The sequence below is a fragment of the Chaetodon trifascialis genome, chromosome 6 (assembly GCF_039877785.1).
Source record: "Chaetodon trifascialis isolate fChaTrf1 chromosome 6, fChaTrf1.hap1, whole genome shotgun sequence".
Taxonomy (NCBI): Eukaryota; Metazoa; Chordata; class Actinopteri; order Chaetodontiformes; family Chaetodontidae; genus Chaetodon; species Chaetodon trifascialis.
Genome location: NC_092061.1, coordinates 15,685,412 through 15,707,594, shown reverse-complemented (window position 1 = coordinate 15,707,594; position 22,183 = coordinate 15,685,412). Strand labels below are relative to the sequence as shown.

The following is a 22,183-nucleotide window of genomic DNA, read 5'->3' as shown; positions in this document are numbered from 1 at the left end:
TTGAAGAGGTGACCCTGAGATGTTGGCACAGAAATGGAAACAAAAGCATTGGAGCAGAAAAGGAAATGGAGATGCTTTTCCACGAGGCAACATAACCAATTTCAGGTGACATTTTACATCAATGGCAGACAATCGTGACTGTCGGCCAGAGTGCAGGGATGTCAGCCTGTTTGGCCGATGTGTCTGTTCCCACCGCAGAGACCAAAGCATGAAAGCAGGGCTCCTTTTTTTCCTTGAAAAGTCTCCTGTGGTTTGTGCAAACCTGGAGAATTTGTTTCTGCAGCGGGCAGGCCTCGACTTCGACCTGGACCTGTCACCGTCTTGACAGTGAGTAAACAACAAGAAACAACTGGCCAGAGAGGCCTCTAAGGTTAGGACCCAAACCAGGTCGATCCATGGAGCTTATTGCGAGATTAGAGGACTCTGTGGTCACATAAAGCCCAGTAACCTCAGAGGTGAGATCATGTGTGCTGAATTTATCTGTGACCCTCGGTGTGAGTCGCTGGAGAAATGTTCCTCCAGTTAAAAAAGAGAAAAATTGGTGAGCAGCAGCGGTACGGCATCAAACTTTCTGCTCTTTGCGATCATGTGCAGTACACGGTGTGATCTCCCTGAGCCACTGACTTTGACCAGCTTCTGCCACTTTGACATGTTGTGTCTGAAAAAGAGCTCTGACAGATTTTGAATATGCTGTCATCATTTACCTGAGAGCACCTACTTGGATTACACGGCTCTCATTGTTATGACTCTATGGCGAGCTTGCGTAGCACAAAAACATCCCGGCAATGACCACTTATCACCACTGATGTTGCCTAAAAGAACGGAAAAAAACAACCTGCTGAAATACTCCCACTCTACATCCTAACAACAAAGAAATTAGATCAGACAGGAGCCCCGGAGTCAGACTGGGTCAGATAGAAGATCAAATGTCCATCTCCCCTGTGGAGCTTTGTAAGCACCACATCAGCACCACTTTTCACCACCAGCTAATACACCTAATGGACCCCACCATATAAAGGCTGTATTCCCTTGTGACTGTATGTGTGTGTGTGTGAGTGAGTGTGTGAAAGACAGCTAGATGGATAGGGAGGGACAGAGAGGAGAAACAAAGGGTGCTATACGGACAGGCTACAAACAGCTTTAAGTAAAAAATGTGCTTAATGTAAAGACTTATTTCAATATAATGCAGCTCTCCAGTATTTTTTGCACCTCATTGAAGTTTAAAAGAAACTCCAGACAGAGTTGATTGACTATAAAAGTACATTCAGTCTTGACATATTCAGATACAGCAAATCACAAATAATTATGCCGGTGGTTTCTTTTTAGCTGCTAAAGAAAGTGAATGCATGGCCAAAAGTTAGAACTATTATGTCTCTAAGTTATAACCAAACTATTCACCAACACAGCATAAATTTCACTCCTGTTACCATCAAAACAAACACCATATTTATGACCCACGCGCAAGCAAGAGATTGTCTGCGATTTCTCATACCAGTCATATGTCCGAGCTGACATTGCTACCTGTTGTGATCTGTGCGTAAGCATTACTTCTAAATTGCCTTTGTGAAACTGGCCTCTGGAACCAGATCAATTAAAGAGAAATTACTTTCAAATAGTTCAATATTTTGCGATAAACAAAGATTTGATTAACAGCTGGAAAAGGCAACCAGCAGTGACTCCAGGAAGTCGCTGCACCTGGCCGCGAAATGGTCCAGCACCTAACGCTAGAGGAAGTGCAACTTGTCATTTTAACACCTTAGTTTATGAGGAGATCAAAGACAGAAAAACTGTGAATTTCTGAGCTTTAGATGTGCTGATCGATTGACTTCACAGCAGCAAAAAGAGTAATCATATTTCCCAAAATGTTGAGGTATTCCATGCATATTCCATCCGGACCACTCAGATTAATTTTGTGACCCCTCGTGGGGTTCCGACCCCCAGGATGAGAACCACCAAAACGTTCTGTCGCTGTCACAGCTTCACCCAGCCTGCCTCCATTTTTACACTCCTGTTACATACAGAAGTGACATTTAAAGTAAAACTTGAGACTGAAGATTATTAAAACGCTTTAAGTTGAGCATTTGTCATTTACATGTCTGTCATTTGAAATCTTATTTACGGTCATTTAAAGGTCCCAATGTGCTTTTAAACTTCTTCTAAATGCATTTTCTAGATGTAAGTCCATATATCAAAACGCTACGTGACCGAATTCCTATCGGCTGCAGTGAAATGAGTTGTCAAAGCTCGCTGAAAACGCTGCCAGTCTTCGGTATCAAAATGTCTTATTACTTCCTCCTTTCACAGCGTTCTCCTCCCTCCTCCTTCCCTTTTTCTCCCCATCCTTCACTTGCTTTATTTCTCTCTCAGCCTCACTAATTTGCAATTGATTAGCTGTCCTCTCGCAGCTCAGTCGCGTGCTCTACACCCCTCGTACCCTCCTCCCTCCTCGCCCCTCTCCGCCTCCCCGGCCGTCCTCTCCTCCATCTACGAGTCAATTTCTCTTTAACGAGGGCACCAGAGCCCTTCTGTGTAAATAAAACAGAGCGGAGCCAAAAATCAATGGCCTTATTACCCTCAGAAAATGCTAAACAAGCAATATTAGCAATTCGCTCTGTAGAGGAGGCCGACTGCCTTAATGGGACTGAGGCTCGACCCCCCACCACCCCTCCGAAAACATCACCACCACCACCACCCTCCTCTCTTCAATCTTGGCATCCACTCAACGAACCACACACGTCGTATCGTCATGTTGAATGCCATAGATGGAAGACACACATTAACGCCCATGCACGCTGGTGTACAAGTACTACAAAACACAGCCGGCACATCAAAATCCTTTCCTTCCAAACCTTTCTTCTCACACACACACACACACACACACACACACACACACACACACACACACACACACACACACACACACACACACACACACACACACACACACAGATGACTGGAGGAAATTAGGGATTCACTCAAACTGTTTCCTGTCAGAAATCATTGGGCGCCACACAGAGTCACAGGGCACTCTTTACCTCTTATTTTTTCTCCCTTTCCCCAACACACACTCTCTCTCTCTCTCTCTCTCTCTCTCTCTCTCTCTCTCTCTCTCTCTCTCTCTCTCTCTCTCTCTCTCACACACACACACACACACACACATGCACACACACACACTAGCAGACAGCAGGATTTATAGTAGACACCCCATATTTCATCAGACAAGTCTGATTAGTGTGCCAGTAAAAAGCTGCATCTGTGTGCAACATTCACACACAGACACATACAAAAAGACCAACACACACCCCGAGTAAACATCTACAATATACGAGCACACACGCAAACACATACACATATACACAATGTGCACAAATAGTACACACAAAACTAAATAAACAACCACAGTGTGCATACAGACAAATACTCACACACACACACACACACACACACACACACACACACACACACACACACACACACACACACACTAAGTAAACATGTGCAGTATACATACAGGCTGTTATACAGACACCACACACGCATATGTGCACACACACGTACACATATAGCAAAGTAATCACACAGTATAGATACACACACACACATAAAATCATACACACAGCAAGACAAAGGCCAAGCATTTATCACTTCCACTCACACTCACAAACACACACACACACACACACACACACACACACACACACACACAGTGCACGCACCATTTTTGTGGAAATGAACGTGTAGCTGGTTAGCTGTGGCCCATTTAGCCTGGCAGCTGATGTGTGGTTAACACAGACATTTATGCTAATGATCCTGCGTGTTTTAAAAAAAGGGCAGCGGTAATGTAAAGGCTCGTTAAAGGGCAAATCCTCATTCACTCGACTCATTTTTCAGCCCATTTTCTCGTTCAATTAAACTGATGAAATCATTATTCACACGCGGAATTACTACTCAACCTCGCAAGGCAACACAACTGCTGCGTTTTTGCCCCGTGAATACATCACATTTCTCGTGTGCAATCTAACATCTATGTATTCTGGGATGATTAAACCACGCTAGTTTGTGCCTGTGACGCTTTATCATTACATTCAAGCCACAGCTATGCATACCAATTTTCCTAAAAATAACTGCCAGGCGATCTTTTGAAAAACGCATAGGGCTGTTTAATAAAACTTACCGCTGTGCTGTGCTGTATTTCCAGAGTCTTCAAAGACTGCTCTAATCATCCAGATGAAAAAAATATTCTGTATGTTGCGCTTCTAACCTGCTCCTCTGTATTTCCTGATATAAGCAGCCAGAAATGGCTCTTTTTGTCAAAATATTCACATATTAGAGTATGAAAATATAAAAAATAAACATCAATACAACAATACTGATAAAACATTTTATAATTTTGGTTCATGTTATATAAATTGAGCGAGGAGATGTGTCACTTAGAGCTGCCATCTTTGTTTGCATTAGGAAACAGAGCAGTTCGCTGCATGACAAATCGTATTAAGCATGAAGAGAATATTTTTTCATCCAGACATTTAGAAGAGTCTCTGAGGAGTCTGGGGGGAAAAAAGCAGCAAGTATTGTTTAACGACCTTTAGGATTTTTAAAAGACCACCAGATAGATATTAAATCAGATGCTTAGCTCTGTAGCTCAAATATAATGGTAATATATGACAGGCACAAACACTACAATGTCACTGGCAGGGAACTTGCTGACCAAAGAAAAGGCCATTACAGGGAGGTAAAAACAATTAAAACTTATGTATGCGTGCAGACTTTTGCATCAAGGCCACTTTGTGAGAAACGAGAGGCCTGGAAAAACATGGTGGGACACTTTTGAAACCTGAGATATTTCAGTTTTGAAATTCAAATCCGGCCTCATCTGAGTGCAGCTTGGTCTTCCTGGTGAAAGCCTTGCAGCACTGCTCGTGATAAATAAATCAAATTAACAGGACTTTGGCCAGCAAAAATATTGTAGAATTCAACAGCGATTCAAAAGCAAAAACTCATGTTTTTTATTGGCCATCTGCAATCGTCTGACACTAGTTTCAGCGTCGTTCTTCCTTTGAACACTGGAGTGAAAAGCATGTCTCTTACCTGCTTGTGCATCTCGATGTTCAGCCCATATGACATTTCGTAGTACTGAAAAAACAAAGATCAAAGCAAGGTCAAAAAAAGGTCTTTTCTGTTCCTCTTTTCGCACACACCTAAATGCACTAATGCATTCATGCACACACACGCACACACACAGACACGTAATCAATAAGACTCACCATGACATAGTGTCTCTGCATCTCAGTTTTCTCACTGGCCAGTTTCTCACACTCCAATTTCAGACTGTGAGGCAGAAGGAAAATGTTATTTAATGTATGTAATGTACAAACACACAGCAACCCACACATGTGCGCGCACACGCACGCACACACACACACATTAAAAATTGAAACAAAAACTGATTTATGATTATTTATGACTTTAAATTAAGATATCCTACAAGGTAACATGTTTTGTCGCGTGAAATAAATTCATGAAAGGCGACTTTGAAAAGATGAAATTGTCATGTTGCAGAGCACTAAACCTGTCGGTGACTACATCCCGTTACTTTACATTTGCATGTCTAAATTTGAGTGTAACAAAGAAACAAAGAAAGAGTTGCTTGTATCACACCAATTTGCCCTGCAGACACTTACTCAGCAGGTACTGTGCAGTAATTAATGGATCAATAGACGACCACACAAACCTCATCATATATTCTTACGGTGTGAGTGGATGACCAAACTGCACCATCAACAAAAAGCAACCATATACTGAGGATCCATTTTAAACTGCGGTCACACAAAAGCTTAACTCTTAAAAGTCGTCTGTTACTGGAAAGCCTCCACTTATTACTACAGCAAGCGTCTGCATGTGTTTTATGAGAAAATTGACAGAGTTAGGACACTGACGAGGTAAATATGGACATATAGAGACATTCTGCATGTTACTGAGATGCAAATTAGACAGCTGAAGATTAAAGCTTTAATACATCAGCCTTAACTTAATTCGAGCATGATGACGATGCATTTCTGACATGCTGTTGAAGGCTGGAGAATATACTCAGTCAACAGGGAAACAATGCAGTCCTTCAAATAATGAGAGACAGCTGGAAATGCAGGTTTTTACACAATACAAGCGCCAAAAGGCTAAGCTTTTTCAGCTATTTCAAATTACACTAAAGGTGATAAGAGATTGGATAATTAAAATGTTTGACGCTCAAAGAAAGTTTCACTTTACTTTCCACTAAATACAACGATGAGGTATATTCAGCGTGTGTGTCTGACCAACACTTTCCTTTTTTACCAAATCAATGTCTCCAGCAGTTTCATCACAGTATTACACATGCAGCAGACGCCGTCCTCGGTTCGGCTCATTCAGCTCTGCGTTTGGCCAGCAAACTGGACCGCTGGTTCATCTCACCCAGTGATTGGGCAATAATTACAAGGTGGCCAGAGGTGGGCGATTATTATGCATTGGTATCATGCTTATGGTTCTGGCCCCCAAGCAATGTATTTCACACTTCATCATGTCGGGTAAAAAAGTATTTCACACCACTTGAGTTTGCAGAGGGAGACGTGCATACCAAGGTTGATGGGGTTTACCTGTGGTTAGTCACCAGTGATAGATGGACCTGAGACTAATGCACCAGCAGTTCTATGGGGGGTCTGAGGAGAATCTTTTCATGGCATCTCCAGATGGATATTTACTTCAAAGTAAGAATGTTTTAAGTCTCAAACAAATCCCAAACAAAAAGCAGCTTGGGTCTTGTGTTTCGTGTCATTGCGTCATGCATTTCCCGGAAAGTGTTGGTCATACTGACCGATTCATGCATGACCACTGCAAGGCAGGTCAACATCCCAGAAATGACCCTTTTCCTCACATAATGTGGGAGTTTCACTTTATACTTAGGCTACAACTAACGTTTATTTTCATTAGCATTAATCTATTGATTATTTTCTCTATTTCTCTGAATAATGTTAGCAAATTGTGAGAAATGCCCATTACAATAATTCATCAATTAATCACTGCGGGTCTAATCTGAGCCAGAGTAACGCAAAATTTACAGACACTCTGCAACCAAACGCAGAAAGTTGCATTAGTATTTTTTTTGTCGGTATTTTGCTGATGAGCAGATGTTTCCCGGCAGCAGTAACGACACGCTCCATCCACACTCTCACCTGTGATACTGGGCTTGCAGGAAGTGGAACTCCTCCTTGATCCGGTCGCAGGACTCGGTGACAGTGAACTTTAACGGCTGTCCCGGCTGGTGGGGGACCTCAACCCAAACCAAACAGCGTGTGGGGGAAGAGAGGAAGAACTGAGCCACCAAAGTTCAATGTCACGACACACACACTCACTGACACGCACACAGACAGGACTGTATAGATGACAATAGGCCTCTGTGATAGAGATGGCCTTTTGGCTTCACTCGGACTCCTTACACGTTAACCCACGCACACTCACAGAGTCGCACATGCAGCTGCAGCAGTTTGACAATGAGCGCAATTGTCCGTGCGAGCGCGCAGTGGCACGGAAACTTGATCTAAACTGATTACGCATCAGGCGCGCGGCTGTTAATCTGCGCTGTTTTGACATAACACTGCCTCGGCTGCTGTTTTTCTCTACTTACCGGATGCCGTGCCGGGGGGTACATCTTGCTCAGATCTCGAATCATTAAAAATGTATTGCAAAGTTCATCCACATGAACACGAAAACAAAATGTGTGAGCACGGATCGTTTCCCCGTGCGTAAAAGCTCAGTCAGTGGCCGGTTTGCGGGTTATGTGCAGGTTCCGTGAAGAGTGGAAACATCCTCGGATCTGTGGTTGGCCGTCATTTATTTTTAAAACAGTATTTCAAAAGTCCATTCAGTGCGATAGTAAAAGCAGGAGTTGCCTCTCTTCTCCAAAATCTCCAATGCGTTTTTCTGTGCGCACAGAGCTTAATATTCTCCCTCTGAACTAACAGCGAATCCTCTATTTTCTCTGATTTTCCCTACAAAGCATCGACTTCTGGCACACCATGACCCTGCTTGTCCGCGGCTGAGCGTCTCCACGCCGTCCCGTCGTCACGCATTTATCGGTTAATTTCCTGCAGCCTCGTTAATGTTCACATCCTCACCCGGTACCGGCGGAGCGACCACCTCACCGACTGTAGCAGCCTGCCCCTGCTATGCCAAATTTAGAAGCAACCAGTCGCACGAGCGCAATTACATATTCACAACAATTATAAGAGCCCGTACCGTGACGTCGGGACGTGTAGTTTAATTCATATTAGTCAATAATAAGCACTACAGATGTGCGTCTGCTGTAAAGAACTACAACTTCCCGGCTGCTCCGCGAAGCCCCCAAAGCCAATGATGTGTTGTCTGAAGGAGGAGCGACCATTAAAGACAACCAATGGTGACAGATGAGCATGCACACTGCGCTCCATTCTCCTGCCAATCATCGATAGGTTGTCCAATCACCGCAAACACGATGAGATTTATGCAGACGCCCCACGTGGGGGCTCGGTCTGCTACTATAAGATGTCACAGGGATTAATCTGGAAACTATCTGTTGATTTATGTTCGGTTTTTTTTATCGAGACTTCCAGGCAGAAGCGAACATATGTCCCCCAGGTCTCTTGTGTTTTTCCTGTTTTTTAATTGAATCGCCCATTAAAACAGTCTGCTGTTGTGTCCACAGATTGCACTCGCAACCCTGCAATTAAATTCCCATTCAGCTCCCTTGCAGATACATCTGCCTGCTTACACAGGATGTAAATCATATAGGGGTAGACACGATATTGTAAACACTTAATGAACTTCAATTTGAATGATTATTTCTGTTAGAAAGGTGGGTTATATTAGGCTGCAGGCTCATTAGCACATCCTCAACCCTGTTTAGCCTGTGCTGAGGACATATGTCGGGGTATACTTGCAAGGATTTTTAAATTGTTCCACTTGATATAAAGACTTGTCTCTTCTTTTACTGATGTATCTGCAGTTTGGCAGTACTCAGATCTCAGATTTAAGTAAAAGCAGCAACATCACTGCATTCAAGATTTTACTGAATTGAAAACACATATTATCACATGAAATATAGTTTAAGAACTAGAAGCATACCCGGATCCACCATATCGGAGGTCTGGGCACATGCCCAGCGGCCCCTGAGCATGAAAGGGCCGTGCGTGAATGGAGGGGGAAAAAAGAGCTGCAGTGCCATGGAGGGGCCCATGGGGGTATTAACACAGCCTCAACCAAAAGTATTCATTATGTAGAATGACCCATTTCAGAATAATGTATTATTATTGGATTATAATTATTGATGAATTCAGAGTTTATGTGCACATCTCTTTAATGTTGCAGGTACTTAGCCTGGGACTAATTCTAATTACTTTATGTACTGCTGGGCAGCTTGTCAACATCCCCCCGGGATCAATAAAGCTTTGTCTTAACCTATTTGTTGAGTATATTTTCTGCAAATTAACCAGTGACTAAAGTTATCAAAGAAATGCAGCAGTGTAAAAAGTACAATGTTTGAATCGCTGTGGAGTAAATAAAGTAAAACTATTCGAAACATCGTCATGAAACTTGGTGCAGACACTCATGTCGCCCTCAGGATGAACTGGAATCACTTTTGGGATCTCCCACAAATTTGTGCACTACTTTAAAAAGGAGATCCTCAAGTGAAGTACAAGTACATCAAAATCATACCTAAGTACAGTGGGACCGGACCAGAACAGCAGAGTTGTGGCCTGACAGCTAAACATGAGCTGAATCTCACCATAAGGCTCCATAACACTGATGGAAGCTGTAGATTTCAGTGATAATTCTCTGTATGCTCATCATCATATTTTCCTTAATGTTAGCACACAACTCAGAGACATAAAGATCTGGCCGTTTTTAGACATTTTATTCTGTAAATATCACATATTATACCTTTAGCATTGTAATTTGAGTCATTTTGTACGATAAAGTTATAGATTATAGCACCTTCAAGGCACGTCAAAAGACTCAAAGGAGAAATAATTATTAATAATCAGTATTATTTGTCTACCCCGCATAAGTGCTGCAACCCAATTAAGGCAACTATTGGTGATTAAAATTGAAACACAGTCTTTTACAGGACTCTCTACCTCTCTGTCTCTCTGTATACAGTATGCCTGCGAGGAGATGTTTAGTGTGCGGTGATGAAACACACTGTTGCTGGGTCAGCAGCTCACTTATAACCACCGCGTTCAGTCATTTAGCTTCACTAACTGACTGTGTCGAAAATCGTAATCATCTTCTGCTTCACAGCACTTCATATTTCTTCGCTCTTTCTCTGAATTCCTCTGTTATCACCTCTCACAGCTACATACAGGATCAGATCTGTTCTAATTTGTGGGCCTTTCTTAAAGCTGCTGTGCTCCTTTAACATGATGAAAGAGGAGATCTGTCATCGTTACATATTTTAATTTTCCTTGCTCAAAGACACACATACGCAGGCGTACCAGCAGCTATCCATAACATCACACCACATCAATCCTCTCTCCTCAAGTCTGTCTGCCTCTGTCTCTCTGTCTTTCCTGTTGTCTCTCCCTCTCCTTCATACATACACAGGATTGTGCACACATACACACCGCCTCAGCCATTCAAATACACATCTCTATCTACCACACATACAAACTAATATCTCAGGTAAGCACAGGGCCTAAAGTGACCTGCTGTCGTGGTGCGTGAATCCACTAAGGCTCAGAAAAGGTAATATCATGCCCTCCCTCTTTCCCCTCCAAGAGTTGAGCCGTGATGTGGGCGAGCATGTGGGGTGCAGAGGCAAGGGAGGGGGGCAGGTGAGGAGGAATAAACAGATTTATTTGCCTGCGCCCCTCTCTGATTATTTTGCCCCTGCCTTTTGTTCCAGACCTTATGAAACCCAAATGTCAAGTGAGGCGAGGGCCTCATATCGAGCCCTGTCAATCACATCCCTCCGCGCACCTGAAGCCCTGACGCCGGATTATTGGCTTCAACACAAGGGCCGCCTTTGCCGCCAGCCACGATGCCTCAGATGATTCAACGGCCAAGTTTTTTTTTTTTTTCTAAAGAGGAACTTCATTTGGCAGCTGATGCGCGGGAGATTGCACAGGAGCAGATTTTGAGCGTAGATGGATATGTGTGTATGGGGGGGACGAGTGGTTTAGGGAAGGGGAGGGGATTAAGGGGAGGGGGAGGTTTGACTTGGGCGGAGGTGGGGAGTGGGTGGCGAGAAACCCTGGCCTTAACATCTTGCTCAGAGCACTGATCCTGACTAGTTATCTGCACCTGTACATGTGTCTCTTAATCTCTTTCCAGTCCACCCCCCTTTCACTCTCAAACACACACAAATACACACACATCACTTCCTACAGTATCTAGTTATCTCTAATATTATACTCCCTCATCATTACCGACTGTGACATCCATGCACTCTTACACACACAGCCCACTGGTCATAGTATTTCCCCTCTAAGGACAAGTTATTTTTTCAAAGGATAAAAAATTGAATCCAAGACCTGTAAACAGGCTTTGCAAAATCTGTGGACTTCCCCTTTGAATGCAGTTCACCCATCAACACAAGTCCAGACAAGCTGAATGTATGTTTTATGAAGTGTGTCACGCTAAAGTCAAATGCAGAGGGTGCATTTTAGCTTAGGAGAGAGTTTACAACGAGGAGATATAACAACAGCATCACTAAAGTCACACTGGTTGCTGTGAGCTCCTGTTACACATCACAGCAACACCACCTAAAGCGGTGGGCTAAACACATGCTGTGCGTCCACAGACTTAGTTACAGCATTCTAGCTGCTTTAAGTGACTTATTGTTCCACAAGACACTCGGAGGTCTGTGGAAATTCTCATTGGAAAATGCAGGCTGACAAGGCCTTGTTGAACCAACAGCAGCGTGCCGATTAGCTCCAAATTTGAAACAGGATTCCTCTCATAAATGGACAGAGGTAACAATATCACTGGTCAAGGAGGTAAAGATTGGGTGATTCTGCCAATGCACACTTTACATTCCTTTAGAAAGTTTTTAAAATTCTTGCTTTCTGCAATATCTGCTCATGGCTGTTATGTTCTGGTTAAGGTTAGGGAAAGGTCATGGTTACAGCTGATAAAACGTCAATTGCCAATTACAGGACTCTGGTACACACTTACTTTCCACCTTGCCACATAAAGGAAACACTACTCTCCACTTTGCCACTGAATATTGGTGTTGGATGTAAATTGTGAGATTCAGAATCTTCTAATATAGATGCAATTCTGAGGGACACAGCGCTGATATAGCACAGGTAGACTTTTTGATACAGTTACATTACCTTATTTTGTTAGCTTATATTGGCATTGTTACAAAGGATTCTTAGTTTTCCAGACTTTTAACTGGGTAGAGTGTATGCAGCATAATACACCCTAACAAGCCAATTACACTTTAAAAAGCTTGAAAGATCCAATTCACAGACACACATCAGTGTAAGGTGAGGTAAGTTCATTTATAAAGGCAATTCAAGGTGCTTTACATAAAATAAATAATGATAATACAGGAAACCTTTAAAAAGAAATTAAACACATGTACAACTGACTTCAAAGATGTGGACAGTATTGCTCTTTGACAATGACCCTGCAGATATCTGCTGTTGTCCCACAGGCCAGCAGAGTGACAGAGGTATATTTACTAAAAGACAAGCACAACTGTATCGTCCTTTCACCACCACACCATCCTCCGAGTAATAATAATACAGCACCTGTCTGTCATTGTCTGTGTATGTGTGTGTTGGGGGTACGGTGTCTAACTAATCATACTTCAGTGAGCACTAACCACTGGTCCGTGTTCTTAAATCTCCTGTCCTTACAGCAAGCTGCGCCTAAATCCCCCATGCTCACCCCTTTAACACGTCATTAATCCCCGGCATCCACCCCTTTGAACAGGGATCTTGTGTGAAGGGATAACCAGGCCTCCTCAGACACAGAGACAGAGAGGCGGAGGCAGTGCTGGATTTACTCCGCTACCAGCAGGTTAATCCTGCCTCCACACTGAGTGAGCGAGGGGAGGCGGTGCGTGTGCGTGTGTGAGGAAGTGTGTGTCTTTATTGGAGACAGTTAAGGATCGGCTCCATCACTGTAACGACTCTGGGGGAACATCAGCATCTGGTGCTCAAAGTCATCCAGTCCCCCAAAAGGAACATACTGACTGCTGCCATTTCTTTATTAGATTACAAATGGATGGATGCAAAGTGTATGTGCTGATAAAAACTGAAATAGCATGGAGCAAACCAGATGACAAACAGACCGAGTCGCTGAAAGCAGAAAAAAGGGGAGACAAAGCTAGAATGAAGACCAATTAATTACCAGGGAAGTGGTGACAAGAGCTGAAAGAAAGAAATCCTGAGGGTCCAAGTAATGCAGCGAGCTAATCAGCTACAGCGTCCCAAAACATACATGACTCCAGTTCAGACAGGCATTGTAGAAGACCCCCTATTTAATATTAATAAGCAATATATAGACATGTAATAAATGCTTTACAACACAACAGCATAAGGGCATTTTATTAAGATTCATTATTTGTCAACTTCTTCTTACAAGGGCAAATTTTATATTATGACAACTGTGCTTTACTTTATTGTCATTCATGTGTTTAAATGTACCAGCCTCCACTTCTGGATGCCCACAGGAGTGATAGCTGTCAGTGAATACATGGATAAACACATTGTATGTGCTTACAACTACATTATAGAATGTTATAAACCATTTATAACAGTAAAAGTGTGCTTATGAATGTTAAGTATTGGGGGCCAGTAGTGGATAAATGTCCTTGAAAATACAAATAAAAACAGTGAAAAGCTGTTCATCCGCCTCAACTCATCTGTGTTTGCTCTATTGTAGCAAATCACTTGCCTAAGCTAAACTGTGTGTGTAACACTGGTGAAATTATTGCTCAGTTTAGTGTATCACGTTCACAAGGCTGCACTGAGGCTGCTAACTCTTTCTTTAATATAAAAAAGGCCTTTGTCTGCTGCGCAGAAGAGTCACAGATAGGCAGTTGGACTTTAAACATTCTGTCTCCTCTTCAGTCTAAAAGACTAATCAGCCACTCTGCGGGGCTCTGGCTGCTAACCAGGACTAATTCTGCCTCCTGCTGGCTGGTGACACACACTGGGACAGCCATGATTGGCTGTTTAGCATCAGGGGGTACACCTCTGATTGTCTGCTTAGCATATTTTCTCCCCATTCTGATGGCACATATTCGCTCTTATCCTCATTGCACGGCATAATGCAAAGGAGACGGAGGGGAAGTTATAGATGTCTGTGTGTGTGTCTGCAAGTGTGCATATGTGCGTTTTCCGTCGCATGTGTTTGGGAAAACAAAAAGCCAAATTCATCAGCAATCCAAACCTCCCTCCTCTCCTCCCCTTCCCTCTCTCCTTTATTGTTCCCCCCATCCTTTTTTTTCTTCTTCTTTTCCACCGCGGCACAGATCAGATGTCACCTCTACAAACTGCCGCGAGCTAATTAGCTGTTAGCCATGTTTGTGTTTTTGACTGATGACAGGATCATTTACTCTGGTCTCCAGCTGGCTCTGTTTGTCGGAGCCATCTCATTAGCATGGCAAATTAGTCGCGCTCAGTCAGGGTTCTGCCTCGCCCAATGAGAAGTGACTGGAATGTAAATCAATCAGGAGGGCGGGGAAATGGACATCACCAAATTGTGGTGAAGAAGGGAGGATGAGAGTATTGTGCCAACTTTTATTTTGGAGGAGATGAAAAATTAAGCTGTTTTGTTTGCTGGAGATTAGACACAAAAACAGAAAAGGTCAAGATTGAGCCAGTTTTGGTTTGTTATTAGCAGGAATTGGATGATGTGTTTTTGGCCAGTGGCAGCTGTCTTCACCTGAGAGGAAAAACATTCAAGGGCAATGCCTTCCACAGTTCATTGCGATTGTTGTAGTCCAAGGAAATCGACTGTAAATTGTAGGAAAATGACTGTGAATTTGTGAGTTTAATTCCTTTAACAGCTCAGCTTCAATCAAAAATAGCAAAGCCCAGATTTAATCAACAGCAGCCATTCATCAAATCAGCACCAGGTCAGCCAGGTACAGCATGTCTCCGAACTAAATAAAATGACCCAATCCTGGAGAACAAAGAATAAACAAGGTTCAGCATATTAACAAGCAGCACTGCCTGGCAAAGGAACCTTGTTTGTCATCATTGCTTTGTAATTCTGCTAAGTGAGCCATTAATACATTCCCGGCGTAAAACAATCTCTTTAATTTAATATTCTGTCATCAGGTTTTTCACCTCATCAGCAGGAAGTTATTGATCATGCTCAGTGCTGCCTTCACAATAAGGCAGCTATGTATTTTCTGCACCATTCAAATCAGCAGGTGCAAGAACATTTCCCTGCTCACATAGCAGTGATTTCTTCTTTGACTGAAGCAAAGTTTGCGAAAGACATATAGCACATGTAGCAACCTGCTAGTTTTTTCCAGTGCAGAACAATAGATGATTGAGCCAGTGGGGTTTTCTGGGTACATTTATGTTGTTAGAGGTGCAGGAGGTCTGTGTCTTGCTCTTTCTTTTCTGTGTGTGTTTTACTCCTTCAAGTCAATCTCTGTGAAGCTGCCGCTATCTCCAGTTTCATTTGTCGACAGGACTGGCAGCAGGGAGGGAGGAGAGGATGGAGGAGAGGAGAGGAGTTGGGGAGGGGGCTGGTGGAGGAGAGAAGGACGGAGGTGGAGAGAAGGAGGGGGAGCAGTAATGTAAGAAAATTGGAGGATTAGACGGCGAGCCCTCTTCCTGTCTGCTGCAACTCCCCCCTCCTCCTCCTCCTCCTCCTCCTCTTTCTTTCTCGTGCCTCCATCCAACCCTCAGACTATAATAACACAGCCTGACATACTGACGACTAGCTCCCCCTCCTCCTCCCCCTCCTCCCCTCTCTCCCTTATCCCTAACAGATCTGTCATACCTCCTCTTTCTCCATGGCTTCATTTTCCTCCTCTTTTCGTCCATCTGAAACCTGGACTTTCTCCCTCTTGCTCTGTCTTTTTCAGTTAAAAGCACGATCACGCTCTATTTGTGTTTCTCTCTACCTCTCATTCTCAATTCATTTGCCCACCTCCTGCCATTATCGGCTTCTCTAATCCTTTTTAAGACCTGGTCCTTGCTATAACGGATGTCTATATCTAAGTTTAAGGCATTTTCATTGTCTCCATGCTTTTGCACATGAGTAACAGAGCGTAGAGATGTGGCGCTGACACGACACAAGGCAAAGAGGTGGTAGTGGTGGCGGCGGTGGAGGGGGGATGTGAGCAATGAGCGAGAGTTTCAGAGTGTACACGGAGGGGTCTGAAAGGGCCTAAATGGATCTGCGATTGGACTCTCTGAGGTCGTCATCAGCCCAGATTGGAGGCCATTAGGGCCTATTTAAAAGAATTACTTCCAGGATGCAATCAAAAACCCTGATAGGTAATCAATAGCAACTAGATCAGGGCACAAAGGCAGTCCATGTGTCTCAATCAGCCACCATTCAGCAGGACAGGGAGATCAGTACTTTCCAGAAACTGCAGTCACTTTTGGAGAGCATGCATGCACACATACACTGCACATAATATACAGTCACAAATACCTGAGACCCATGTACGCATGCATGCACACAAATACACACTGTTACAAAGGTGTGCAATCACTCGGACAATACTATGCAAGGCCAGAAAATCTACACGCACACACACGTATATTACGTTGATGTGCAGATAGCCATGTTACTGTGACCTGCTCTCAGACAGTGATTTATCAGGAGGCACGTAATGCCTCCAACACCACCCCCCGAGCTTTAAAAGAAAAATTACAGGACATGAAGGAGAGAGATGGACAGAGCGGAGGAAGGAGAGAAGAAGGGAGAGAAATAAGATGGGATGGGAGGAGGGTAGAGTAATGGCAGAAAAGGTAAGAGCAAAGGACAGACAGGTTGATTTATTAGACCTTCTAGTTAACTGAGCCCTACACAGGCACATACTGTACACACACACATGTACAGGCACATGAGCACACACACACACACACCTGCAGCATCCAGCGGGAGTGATGAGTGGGGAGAGGTTGGTAATGCTGCTCAATGATGCGTATGGCGTTTAGTTCAGTCTGAGCGCGCCTGTCTCTCCAGCCATGCAGGCTCACAATATGCCCCGGCAGGTGGACAAAGAGAGAGACGGAGGGAGAAAGAGGAGAGAGAGAGAGAAAGCGGCAAGGCCACAAATTGGGTCAATATGCCTGGTTCATAAACAGAGTAGAACCCTCCAAGCAGCCCGGCACACTGAGGGGCAAAATTAGCACCCACATCCGAGCTGGAGGGACTTCAGTGTGCACGCAAACATGCACACATACATATGCAAACAGACACAAGAATGTGCAATAACTCGATTTATTAGGTTATATACGCCAGCGCATATAAATGCAGAAACACATATACCAATAGGAACAATAATAGTCCTGACATGATAAAACACCATCAAGAAGGGGATATGAAACACACCGCGCTCCCTGCAATAAGATTACAGGCTATCAGCCCTCAGTAGATTTGCCAGCGGGAGTCCCCAGTATAATAAAATCAGATTAAAGGACAATCATATTTATTTCTAGTATATACAATATATCAAGGCTGCTCAGTAGCTCTTATTGTGATAGGCTGAGAAAAGGCGAGCCTCTGTGTACTCTTCTTCTTCTAAGTTGACGTTAGGCTGTGTTTAATGAGCTTCAGGTGTCAAGGAGTCGGGGATGTAACAGGATATGTTGGCGAGGCTTATTGATTTATTGTTTTTCAAAGAAGTTTTTGTACTTTTGTTATTGCCTGGCTGTCACCGGTAATGTCATTTCAGAATCATTTCAGGTGAATAAAAGTTGAGGGACGGTGTATAAATGTGAGCGTGTGATTGCTCTGCAGCTGGATAAAATATGAAAAAATAAGATGACTTGGAGAGGTTAATATGACTTCTGACACATAAACAGATCTCCTGCTCTGGGAATAGCAAAAGGTATGTGAACATTTGCAAAGATTTTAATTTATATGGATTCAGAACTGAGGCAAAGGTGTGAAAATGAAACTGAACAAGCCTTAATTACTTAATCTTACCTCCATTATTGCCAGCAGTAAAACTACACCAATACACACTGTACACAGGCACCCAGGACAACAAATCATAGCATAAAACTACTTGTATGAAGAAATAAATTGTCAGATCTGTCACACAGGAGCTAGAGCTAAAAGTGAAAAACCTAGCTGATTTAGCAGCCTACATTTTTAAAAGTTGCCTACAGTAAAGTGTTGTTGGCCCAGATGCTCTTCAGTATGCGGTCAAACAGTCTGTGCAGGTGTCCCTCCTCATTAATTAAAAACCTCAGAGGCTATCAAGCCAAAGTAAGCTACTCTGGCAGGAGACATACAGACATACACAAACCAAAGACATTATTCACTTAAATGTCAACTCACAATCTGGCAAAGTTTGTCTTATAAAAGCCTCAAACCAACCTGTAAAATATGTGACAAAATATATTAACCATTTAAGTCAATAAAATGACAACTAATTGTGATGCTGATAATTAAGTGACACTCATCTCACTATGGAAATATTCTCTTAAAGCTGCTATAATCAATATTTTTCTTTGTCGCTCATAATGATGAACCCACAGAGAATAACACCACTCAACTCTGCCATTTCCCTCAGCTCGACAGAGTGTTTCAGTGTCCTTCAGCTAATTGTTCTGGTTGTACGGTTCACTCTCATCGCTCTTGTCTTGATCACTTTTAGCCGCAGAAAGCAGAAGTTTTCAGCAAAAAAGCTCTACAAAGCCACTATACACTGCCTGCACAGCACCAAACAGACATCGACAAAAATTAACAAGTCGTTGGTGAACATATTTTCCATCTGAAGTTGGTGGAAGCCGACATGTCCGTGTCATGTTTGTTGCCGCTGCCCCCAAGTGGTCAACAAATCACTTCATGCAGCTTTAAGGGTTTACACAAACAGAAATGATCATGTCTTGAGTTTGAGAGCAACAGTACGCTTGTTTGACTTTTAATTGTTTTAACTTTAAATGCCAAAGTCATTTCTCATGTAGCAATGAGGCTGAACCCAAAAGCCTCTGAACTCCACATACCCACATCAAATTTCTCAAGCATTAAAGTGAAAAACAGCAGGTCTCTTGAACCGTATGGTTCTGTATTGTAAATTTGATTATACAGGCAGACCTTTAATAAGCAACTGAAAGGCTGAATTCCAACAAAAGAAAGAAATGTCTTGCTTAATATCTAAAATCCTGTACATGTATAAAGATCTGCCTTTAGTTTACATGCTTTGGAATGGGAACATGGGAAAGGGAACAACACATTCTGAGATTTTGTTCTGTGTACATGCAAGACGCCACAGTGGTAAGACGACCAGATGGGAGAGTATCTCCTGATTTGTTCAGTTTGAACTGAGCTTGAGTTTGAAAGAGAGGCTGAAGTAAAAGATATTATAAAAAGAAAGCAGTAAGTGTAAAGTAAGCACATTGTCACTGGCCTCCATGCTGCTGTCTAATGTTCCAGGTTTTCTGGCGCATTTGTGACGTCAAACGTGGCACACCAGAAAAAAAAAGAAAAAAAAAAACAGAAAAGCAAACTCAGCTATTTTTAGCAGGTCTATGCACATTTAGAAAAGCTGCATACACACACTAATTTGGGTGTAAAAGGGTGTTAGTTCATTACTCAGTCTGCACTGCGGGGTTTGAGGGCACTTTGCACAATAGCATACACTTAATTCGGTACCTGTCTCTTGACCGAGAAGCTCTTTTCCCTCCATACTTTTGCCTCCACTGAATAGAGGCTCCGTGCACTCTGCCCCCAGCCAGATTTGTGCTTATGCAACCAGCTGTTTGTCTGCTTTGCTCATCCTGTCCAGGGAAAGCAACTGTCTAAACAGCACTTGTACCACTGGATCATAGAGGTTGATATCAGAGCCTGGTAATACAAAGAAATGGAAATAAATAGATTTGACTGATTCCACCAGAGGTAAGGCTGCTTCTTCTGCAGTGTTTGACTGTTAAAAGAAGTAATCTCTCCAGTGACCGCAGTGCCCTCCAACATGTTTGTCAGACTTTACTATATGGAGCCCAGCTTGGCTAACAGTGTGCTATCTGTGCAATCTCATAGGCTGAAACCATAATCTTCTTTTAAAGCTGAGTACACAAAACACAACAATCAAGAGTGACTGAACAAAAATGTGAGCTCGATTGAATTATTATGGCACTTCATAAGTTGTCACTCGTTACACTTAACCCATCAAATGTGATAAAAATGTGTTGATGTTGGTAAATTAGAGGTGCTGAGCAAATTCTATGGCACATCTTTTATTGTAAGTAATTAGAGTCAACACAAATGTCATATTAGCACCTCTTAAAGTTGGTGAACATCTTCCCAGCAGATGCTGACAAGCATTCACTTGGAGTCATGTTTCTGGTCACCTGGTGAATTTAAGTCCTCTCTGTTTTGGTCTCCAGCAACACCGAATTTTTTGCCCTTTAGCTGCTGAACACAACAATGTTCACCATCTAGCCGCTAATTGTGTCTACTGCTGTTTGGTGCTGGAAAAATCTGCTATGATGAAGGTGACTGCACCTTCAGTTGAATTGTGCATTGATGCATCTTGAAATGAAAAATGCCTTTTTAACCCTTTTAGATCACATCCTCGGTCATAATATGCATCTTTTTAACAATATATCCCAAACAAACATTTCTTTGTATTCGTATATCAAAATCAAAGCATATTTTCTTCCGGTAAAACAAAGTATGACATGCGCTCATGTATGATGACATCTGCCCATCACTCAATCATCAATTCTTACAGGCACAGAGCTAAGATTCATTAGTTAGCTAACTAGCAATAGCATGGTACATCAGTGTGTCTTCAGGTGTTCACCACCTCAAACCATGTTCCGCTTCCGTTTCCCCAAAATACTGTGATTCGGGGCCCACTGGCAAGAATTTATTCACTTTCAGAAAAGTGGTATCTGTTAACCCTCCACCTCCTGCAGGCTAACCGCGTTTATTAAGGTAGGCAAGTAGTCCTCTACTACTAGCATCCAACCCTGAAATCACTGCAATTCTCCACGTTTGTTATGACAAGCCCACTTTTCAATGTTCAAATTAAATTCCTCCCAACGTTATGACCCACCAGCCACCTAATTTTGATTTCCCAACCATTCCAAACAGGTATAGTATTAATCTCAAAATGTATAAGGTCTATCCAAGCTTGCATCAGTCCACCTGTTTAAGCTTGGAAATGGCAACTGTGCCAATAAGCATTCTCAAATAACAGCCTAAAATGTGGACATGGGAGGCTTTTCAGTGGTCCACTCGCCCACACGACTACATGTCCCTTTCCTCTGCCTAAATGCCACACAATTATGAGTGGCTCCAGGTTTGGCAGGCCAAGATGGTTGGGGGTTGTTGAGATTGTGAAATTGCATGCGTGAGTGCATAAGCGTGTGTGCATGTGTGTGTGTGTGTGTGTGTGTGTGTGTGTGTGTGTTTGTGCATGTGTACATTGTGTGAACAGAGAAGTCATCTTATTTACCCACCTTGGTGTTAGGGGTGGACATCGCCCGCCCAGCTAAATGCCATGCAAATGCTGCTGCTGCCGTCAAGCTGCCAATCACGCCGGTGTTGGCATTCACGGCATGCCGCCGGAGCATTTAGAGCGTCTGTGATCTTTACTAAATGAGAAATAACCCTAGCCTGTCCAAGCTGCCCACAACGTTTAAACAACGCTATCCCCAAATTCCCACTGGAAAAATGCCGTGAAGTGAAGACATCGTTTTGTGTCAGAGGAATGATAAAGAAAACAAAGGGGGTGGAGGGGAGGTGTGGGTGGTAAGGGAGGTGTCTTACTCCCACAGTACAGCCTCATTATGATGATGTGATTTGCTGGAATGGCAGCAGCGGCTCTCGTCACTAATACCAGCTCCCCTGAGCCACGATACAGCGCTTTATTAAACTTTATGAAAGGCTTAGCTGTCCAATTTATGAGCCTGCCTGCTGAGGACATGAGCGCGCAGAGAGAGAGGAAACACCGCAGCACTACATCAGATGAGATTACACAGAACAAAAAGTTTTACCCCTGACAGCACTT

The 22,183-nt window shown here is 43.1% G+C and overlaps 1 protein-coding gene across 3 annotated transcripts in view; it reads right to left on the bottom strand.

Annotated features, from left to right (window-relative positions):
• The window catches only part of LOC139332029 (transducin-like enhancer protein 4), a 35,396-nt gene extending 27,201 nt beyond the window's left edge, over positions 1–8,195 (bottom strand). For 2 of the 3 annotated variants that reach the window (XM_070963702.1, XM_070963703.1), the window contains exons 1-4: positions 7,658–8,195; positions 7,206–7,303; positions 5,265–5,328; positions 5,089–5,133 (exon numbers count right to left, since the gene is read on the bottom strand). In XM_070963702.1, coding sequence (XP_070819803.1) covers positions 5,089–5,133; positions 5,265–5,328; positions 7,206–7,303; positions 7,658–7,702 — 252 coding nt within the window. In that variant the 5' untranslated portion in view covers positions 7,703–8,195. The remainder of the gene's footprint in view (positions 1–5,088; positions 5,134–5,264; positions 5,329–7,205; positions 7,304–7,657) is intronic. The other variant, XM_070963704.1, reaches the window with a different exon arrangement.
• Between the last annotated feature and the right edge of the window lie 13,988 nt (positions 8,196–22,183).